The 8,279-nt window shown below is 30.2% G+C and overlaps 3 protein-coding genes across 3 annotated transcripts; all 3 read left to right on the top strand.

Moving 5' to 3' along the window:
• Nucleotides 1-2,476: 2,476 nt before the first annotated feature.
• On the top strand, nucleotides 2,477-4,425 carry LOC106119819 (platelet glycoprotein V-like). Its single transcript, XM_013314948.1, has 4 exons — nucleotides 2,477-2,593; nucleotides 2,901-3,115; nucleotides 3,325-4,209; nucleotides 4,421-4,425. The coding sequence occupies exons 2-4, from the start codon at nucleotides 2,953-2,955 to the stop codon at nucleotides 4,423-4,425; spliced, it is 1,053 nt and encodes a 350-aa protein (XP_013170402.1). The 5' UTR covers nucleotides 2,477-2,593; nucleotides 2,901-2,952.
• Nucleotides 4,426-4,613: 188 nt separating this feature from the next.
• LOC106119808 (leucine-rich repeat-containing protein 15-like) lies at nucleotides 4,614-5,247 on the top strand. Its single transcript, XM_013314938.1, has 2 exons — nucleotides 4,614-5,187; nucleotides 5,240-5,247. Exons 1-2 carry the CDS (start codon nucleotides 4,614-4,616, stop codon nucleotides 5,245-5,247), a joined length of 582 nt encoding a protein of 193 aa, XP_013170392.1.
• Nucleotides 5,248-5,672: 425 nt separating this feature from the next.
• On the top strand, nucleotides 5,673-7,745 carry LOC106119796 (leucine-rich repeats and immunoglobulin-like domains protein 2). The gene is made up of 3 exons (XM_013314928.1): nucleotides 5,673-6,462; nucleotides 6,543-6,799; nucleotides 7,173-7,745. The coding sequence occupies exons 1-3, from the start codon at nucleotides 5,673-5,675 to the stop codon at nucleotides 7,731-7,733; spliced, it is 1,608 nt and encodes a 535-aa protein (XP_013170382.1). The 3' UTR covers nucleotides 7,734-7,745.
• Nucleotides 7,746-8,279: the final 534 nt, after the last annotated feature.

Here is an 8,279-nt window from a genome sequence, read left to right as displayed (position 1 = left end):
CTAATTACATAATAATAGTGCCAATTCATACATACATTATATTCTGTCCAAGTTTTATAATTTTCAGTACATCGTTTTCCGAGTTAATTCATTAGAATGAGTCAATCACTAAGTTGCTTGAGTGTTTGTACCAGATTAAACTGATTCGCTCAAATGACTTCGTCCAGTGTGACCGAAGCCCGCATTTGCTTACGATCAACATAACATTTCTGTTTACAAGATATTATATCTAATAGGGCAATGACTTCGTCAAACATATTCCAGGTAAACATAGACTTGATTACTAGATAATTTAGTGTTTAAATTAGTGTAAAGCAATTATACTGGATGGACAGACAGCCGAAGATATAATTTGAGATCTAGATGCTAATAATTATACAATGGAAAGCAGTTGCCCGCGACTTCGTGTATGCGGAATTAAATAAATATTAACTATGTTCAATTTCTTGGAGAAACTTCTCTACAATTAACGATTTTTTTTAAATCATTTCACTAGTTTAGGAGCCTATTTAATGCAAACAAATAAACAATCACATCTTTCTAATACATAATTGTAGTATAGATGAATATTCGTTAATAACTAGATTTATTGTTCTCAAAGTCTATCGTCTTGCTCTGTGATTCGTATTACTGAAGCATGCTGATTTAATTAGAGAATGACAAACTAACGATAAACTTAAAAGACGAGAAAAATGATACCAAAATTCGTCCGATTCGTTTACCGTTGCAAATCTGCTTTGTAAACATTCGCCTTTTTAAATTAGTTTAAAAGATAAAAGGAAAACTTTTATTGCCACTTAAAATAGCAAATACTTTAATTTTTATGACCACAATTTGTAAAAGAGGACAAGTATACTGACCTATATGCTGTCTGGGGTCGAGGCAACGAGCTAAATTTACAAGAAGCCTCGCTGAAGTGTTGGTCTATCTCCATCTCTTTACCTTTGCATTGGTACACAGCATTTTGTCAAAAAAGCCAAAAAAATATATACGGCATTAAAATTCAGGTAAAGGTTAAAAGGTTAATTTAATAGATGTCTTTTATTATTCGTTACACTTATCTCTTCACAAGTGTACTACGATTTATGAGTATTTAGCGATAGTACAATCTTAAAGTAATCTGTCCACATAAAATGAAGAAAAGTCATATAACAAAAACCAAACACCCACAATTCTCTTATCCAGACATACTGGACCAAGTGAAAACGAAATCAAACTTGGCATAAGACAATATTGCGGTTGTTCTATTTAAACTAGGATAATAGGTGGTGAACCATCTTTCTCATTGGGGTTAAAATAATGGTATAAGGACAAAAGAGACATAAAACTGGCTTTAATCTTTTACTTTTGGATTTAACAACGAAATAAATCTGAAATTAGAAACAACAAATAAAATATAACTAAGACTTAAAAGAACAGACATTCAAAACACTTACTCTTTGAAAAAACATGTTCTTTGCTACATTTCCTTACACGAGCTTAAATTTGAGTAGCAAACTACTCAAAAAAATGGGTGTTTCTGCCTGTCAATCATTTGGCCCAGTGGGAATTGTTTTTATTATATGAACTCAATTGGCCCAACGGACTTGACTTGACTTAAAGTTCTATGTCCCCGTAGTGGGGCAGAGGGCCCATGAAAATATAAAGGAACTGTAGTTTAAACTGAACATTTAGTTTTGTTTTGTTTTTAATTCATTTTTTTTTTTGATATTATTGTGTATAATATTCGTCATCGAATTTGTAATGTTGTCGTATAATATAAGCGCCTTTCTCGTGACCTACATTTGTTTACTTCAAAAGCGTACGCGAAACGTTCAGCTGAAGTTTCCGCCTACATACATATGTAGATAGTATAAACTTTTCAAATTGAATTCTCATAAATAACGTTACTTTTCATGAAAAATTTTCTTTACAAGAAAAAAGTTTCAATATTTTTTTTCAAATAGAAACTTGTCAACTAAATAAACTTGATATTTATTATTTGTAATCAAGTTTTATAACTTGTAATAAAATTGTTGAGTAATTTAAAAATACATATTCATTTTTGTAACTTAACGTAGTTCCCAACAAAGCTTTGTATTTTAATGTCTACATACGTCAGCTGTAAATTTTACTGGAACTACGAGTATATTTATTTTATGAAGTAGCATGAAATTTTGCCGAAAAATAAACGGTTATGCATGTTAGATAAGCTCTTATGCGGTGGCTTCACACAAAGCTCGAGTGGCAAAATCCGATTCGTCATAAAAGTATAATAATAGTGGGTCGTGGTCGGGGGTGCCGCAACAACGCGGTGACCTACACAGCGCGCGCCGCCGCGGCAGTCTTCACTCGAGCTTTCTAATGACCTCCAGCGTTCCGTGTTGCGTTCCACAATAAATTTGTTCACATACAACTTGCATAAAGTATCAGAAAAGTTCAGTTAAATACTTTTACTTCCAACACCGCCACGTAACTGAGTAACAGATATGCGCATGTGAATCTCCGCAATCGGCGTCCAGTTGATTTGCGAAAATGAACTTTAAGTTCTACGATATAACTATGTTTTGTAATTAATTATGTACAAGCATGTGCTACGTAATAACATATTCAGGTGAGTAACAGTTTGCTTTTGTTCTGTTTTTTTAAACTTCAAGGTCGTTATTCTTTGTTCACAACTTTGTAAAATGTTTTAACGATCCGTTCTTTTACACATTTTTGTACTAAGCTAACCTTTGTTTACAATTTGTTTTTGAATTCAATTTATATTTTTGTTATGAAATTCTATGACGATTTTATAAAATTAATAATGGAACTTTTTTAACCTTTTGACGACTTTAACCATTATTTTAGTGAAATTTTTACTGAGAATAACTTCAAATTTTTTTGTACACTTCATTGATTTAGATAATTTGTTTCAGATTTATATGCAAGTTTAATATGGAAATTTAAAATGCCACGAATTATGTAACTATGATAAATAATTTATTTTCGGGAAACAGGCAAAATGGGCGAGATATACGGCAAGTTATACAAGTATTACTGGTATTCTATACAATATTCAGAGCTGAAAATACCTTGGCGTGTTCAGATTTAATGACAAACGATAAATGCTCATGCTACACATTCGAAGATGGTAAGTAAAGATTATCTTTGTAATATTATCATACTAACTGTAGCCCTAAAGGATTTTCCCAGCAATTATTCGACACCTATTATTCCTCCACGATCATTTCAAGACCAAGACAAGTCCAAGTCCGTGCAGCCGTTCTCGAGTTTTAGCGAGACTAACGAACAGCAATTGATTTTTATATATATAGATTTCTGTACGTTAAATTTTTTCAGCTGTTTTCCTCGACTGCCAAGATTCAAATACAAAGCAAATAAAAAATGCTCTGAAGAAAGTATCCGCCGTACATTCCTTATCCATAAATGATTTAGATGACACTGAAGAAGTATTGGGACCACATTTTGTGCCGTTAGGTGTATGCATAAAACATATACATATGTCAAGAACTGGCATAAGAGATATAGATGATGAAACATTTATACCATTGAGACAGTGCCTTGAAACGTTAAGTATTGTGTCAAGTAAAATTAAATTTATACCACAAAAGGCATTTTCTGGATTGCTCAAACTGATTTCAATCGAACTCACATCCAATCATATTGAGGATATTCCAAGTTATAGTTTCTATGGTCTTCCATTAATGAAAATAAACATAAAGCAGAATATGATACGACATATTTCTGATTCTGCATTTTCTACTTTAGAATTAACTCTGTCTGAAATTGATTTAAGCGAAAACAATCTTACAACTTTCCCTATTATATCGATTGCCAAATTAAGGCACCTTCGGTCGTTAAGGTTGTCTTGGAACGAAATGTCATCTTTTCCAGCCGTTGATAATTTTGATTTACCATCTCTTGAATTTTTAGATTTAAGTTCGAACAATTTTGAATTCGTTTCTGAAGACTGCCTTAAATTTTGTCCGTCCCTATTAATATTATCGTTTCATTTTAATTTCATAAGCAATATACATTATCGTGCATTCCAATCCTTAGTTCATCTCAAATCTTTAGATTTGAGTCATAATAGAATCAAAGTATTAAATACTAATTTATTTTTAAATAACAAGAAATTGGAATTTATTGATTTGAGTCACAATCATTTGCACCACATACACGGCCTCTTTTGTAATATGCCAATATTAGCCGAAGTATTTTTAGGTAACAACAATATATTGGAAGTGCCAATTGATTCCTTTTTTAATTCGACTAAAATTAATACGATACATTTAAATAAAAATTGTATACATACGATTCATAGTAAAAGCTTTAGTGATTTAGATGAATTACGTACGTTACGTTTAGATTATAACTACGTAACTAAAGTGCCACACGATACGTTTATTAATAACAGTAATATAACAATTTTAAGATTAGACAATAATAATATTGTAAATTTAAAAAATGATACATTTACTAATCAAGCAATGATAAGTGAAATCCATTTGAATAATAATAATTTAAAATTCATATCAAAATATCATTTTCATAATTTAACAAAAGTTGATGAAATTTATTTGAATAATAACAAAATAACCAGCATAGATTCTGAGACATTTTCAAAAATGTCTCATTTAAAACATTTAAGTTTACACGACAATTATTTAGTTGAAATTAATGATATATTACCAAAACAAAGCTCTTCATTATTAACATTCGCCATCGACTCTAATTTATTATCGTCATTAAAAAGTTTAACATTTCGTTATCAACAGAAGCTTTATCATTTAAGTTTAACAAATAATCACATTAAATTTTTATCAAAAAATATATTCGCTAATTTGACTTATTTAAATAGAATTGAACTCTTCAATAATGAAATATCCATAATTGATGATTTTACATTCCAACAACTACGTTCTGCGAGAAATTTAGATTTGCACAATAATTTACTACGTAACGTCACAAATTATACATTTATAGGTCTGTTTGAATTAGAAGAATTAAATTTATCACATAACAAAATCACTTTTATCTATACAATGGCATTTGATACTTTAAAAAAAATACGTACTTTAAATATATCGTTTAATCCGCTTAAAATACTATATAAAAATCTATTTCAACAAGGATTACCATTAAGTTCATTATATTTAGACAATTGTGAGATACAACAAATAGAAAATGGCACTTTCGAAGGTATGAACAATCTTAAATATCTATCACTTAAAAATAATTCACTGAAATCTAGCGAATTAATATTTATTGATATACCCGGATTAAAGTTTTTGTCACTTTCATACAATATATTCGATAACTTACCCGTTGAATCATTCTCACAACTTCCTCTTTTAGAAGTTTTATTTTTAGAACATTGCAATATAGAACATATTTTTGAAGGCACTTTTTCCTCCAACAAGCATCTTGTACGTTTAAATATAGCACAGAATATTATTAGCGGAATACCTTCTATATTATTTGAATCATACAATTCGGTATCTGAGGTTAACATAAGTAATAATTTTTTAGATTATGTTCCTTATAATACTTTAAATAATCTTACACAAATAGAAATTTTAGACATCGCCGATAACTTATTACCCAAAATAGAATTTAACGGCTTAGAGAAATTAAAAAAATTAAAGCATTTAATATTAAGAAAAAATGAAATTCAATCGATCACTATGAAGAATAACGTTATTTTTAAAGAACTATTAGAAATGGATATAAGTTTTAATAAACTAACAGCTGTACCATCAATGTTGTTTGAAAACTTTCCGAAAATTCAGAACATTAACATTTCATACAACGATATAGTTAGATTTGATTTTCTATTATCACACAAAATCAATGGAGTTTCATTAATAAGTATAGACTTAAGTAAAAATCCTGCAGTATCATGGCCTTTAGTAAATAGTAGAAATAACAATAATACACTTTTATCCAACCTTTATGAATTACACATTTGCTATACAAATTTATCTAATTTAGATGACGTCACATTCGATTCATTTCTCAGTTTGCAACATTTATATTTAAAGTTTAATAAAATAAGGCGTCTATCTATTAGTCCCTTTTCAAAATTAAATTTCTTAGAAAATTTAGATGTCAGCTATAATAAAATAACGCATGTAAAAACTAGCAATTTTCGAGGACTCGTTAAATTAAATGCTTTATGTTTATCAAATAATTATATAGAATCAATAGAAACTTTCACTGAAGACCTTAGTAATTTAAAACTTTTGGATCTTTCTCATAATAGATTACAAAACATACTTAACCAAGATTTAGTTAATTTAAAAGAACTAACAGTACTGTACTTAAGTTTTAACAATATCAAATATATCTCAGTCACAGCTTTTAACAATTTGAACAAAATTATACATATAGATTTAGAGCATAATAAACTTCAAACAATACCAGTTGATCTATTTACAATAATTGAAAGTCACATTCAAGAAATATCTATAAAAGGTACGTAACATACACATGTTAAAGAACGTATTAAATCCAATTTAAACTTCACCAAAATGACTGGTAATCTATTATTTTAGATAACATTATAATGTGTAGCTGTCAAAGAAATAATACATGGACATGGATACAAGATCATCCGAAAATAATCGACTCGAGTGCTGTGACATGCATTAACGACGAATATCCTAAGGAGAAGTGTGATTTCCCGACCATCACACAATTGTCTATTGACAAACATAAAGATAATTCTGTATCTGTATCCTGGTTCATCCGGAATCGTACAGCTGTTAAATCTCTACAAATAATGTATTATGACGACGATATCACTACCGATGTAAGTATTGTACTATGAAATAAGTCGGTCGATAGATTTAAAACGTATCCGCTTGCGATGCTAAGCGGGTTGACCGTAGCGTTCCCAACATCGCTCTTTCGAATGGATCCAACGAGCAATGACCCTTAAATGGAGGTATGAAGAATGTTATATGCCACTAGCTGTCGCCCACGAATCCGTCCTCGCAGAATTAAAAAAAAAAAAACAATGAGTAGCCCATGTGTTTTTCCAGACTAATTCCTATACGTATGCCAAATTTCATCGAGATCCGTACAGCCGCCCTGAAGATACCTTCAAACAAACATCCAACCATTCGGGTTTATAATATTAATAAGATAGGAAATTTAGTATATACTATTTCTGTTGTTTTCAGGTGATATACAGATATTTGGATAAATCTGAAACATCTACACTTATCTCTGATTTGATTCCGAGTAAAAACTACATTGTTTGTATTTTAACTTTGGATCTGAATCCTTTTACTAAACTAATTGATGAGGAAATATCTGAAGTGAATGTTTCACTCAGTGATTTTAAATTTACATCAAACATCAGTCGAAGCTACGCCGCAACGTTGATTTCACAGTCGCCTTCAAGCGAATGTGTTACCTTTGATACATTCACAAAGCACTCTATAAAAATGAAACCAAATAAAACCTTTCATTTATCTTCTATACTTAATCGACGAATGGGTCTGATTGTAGGCTGTGCTTTAGGATTTGTAGTATTTTTTGTTATGGTATCAGTTTTATTATACACAAAAATCAAAGAAAGAAAACGTATAGCTAAATCTGACCCAGCGTGGTCGGAAATGAACGATTATCATTCAATACAAAGTAAAGAAGATGTTTTGCAATCTACTACTGCTTCTACAGATAATATATTACTAGGCATGGCAAAAAATCGGAAAATGTCTTTAGAACAATTAAAATAGACATAGCTATTTCTTAACATGTTAAGTAGGTCTTGAAGTTATGTTTTAGTTTCACTTAAACTGTTAAATAGTGTTGTAGTTAGCTTAAAGCTGTAAATAAGTTAATTTAGATGGTGCAACGTATAGTGATTGTCAAAAAGTATATTACAGGTGTTGATAATATTTACAAAGTTTAGTTTAGTTAGATGCAGTAGACTACAACACAATATTAAATAAATTGTTGAAACAGTTACTTAGAGAGTTTTATTTTTATAATTTTCAATTAATAACATATACAAGAAAGAAATTATGTCATTGTAGTTGTTTGAATTCTCTTCTTCTTCTTCTTCGTCGTTATAGTCTTGTCAGACTGGTCGTGGTCATCAAGTATTAGTGACCCGCTTTACCAGGCGCCGCCACTCCTACTTAGTCGCTGCCTTTTAAGTACATTGGTGTAGGGGGTGTACATATTGGTGTACATTGCTTGAATATAAATCAGAATAAAATAAATTATAATTTGATTTGTGCATTTCACGGAGACTAATATATTTATAGCATACACTGTTG

Source organism: Papilio xuthus, unplaced genomic scaffold (genome assembly GCF_000836235.2).
Source record: "Papilio xuthus unplaced genomic scaffold, Pxut_1.1 DF829129.1, whole genome shotgun sequence".
Taxonomy (NCBI): domain Eukaryota; kingdom Metazoa; phylum Arthropoda; class Insecta; order Lepidoptera; family Papilionidae; genus Papilio; species Papilio xuthus.
Note: the sequence above shows the minus strand (reverse complement) of the source record. Positions and strands in the feature narration are given on the sequence as shown.

What these genes read in the sequence shown, in the direction of transcription:
- LOC106119819 (XM_013314948.1), top strand. Translation starts at nt 2,953, where the DNA reads ATGATAAATAATTTATTTTCGGGAAACAGGCAAAATGGGCGAGATATA. An exon ending in ATGCTACACATTCGAAGATG is followed by an intron (nt 3,116 to 3,324) that starts GTAAGTAAAGAT and finishes AAATTTTTTCAG; the next exon opens with CTGTTTTCCTCGACTGCCAA.
- LOC106119796 (XM_013314928.1), top strand. Translation starts at nt 5,673, where the DNA reads ATGAAGAATAACGTTATTTTTAAAGAACTATTAGAAATGGATATAAGT. An exon ending in TCAAGAAATATCTATAAAAG is followed by an intron (nt 6,463 to 6,542) that starts GTACGTAACATA and finishes CTATTATTTTAG; the next exon opens with ATAACATTATAATGTGTAGC. An exon ending in ACGACGATATCACTACCGAT is followed by an intron (nt 6,800 to 7,172) that starts GTAAGTATTGTA and finishes TGTTGTTTTCAG; the next exon opens with GTGATATACAGATATTTGGA.
- LOC106119808 (XM_013314938.1), top strand. Translation starts at nt 4,614, where the DNA reads ATGTCTCATTTAAAACATTTAAGTTTACACGACAATTATTTAGTTGAA.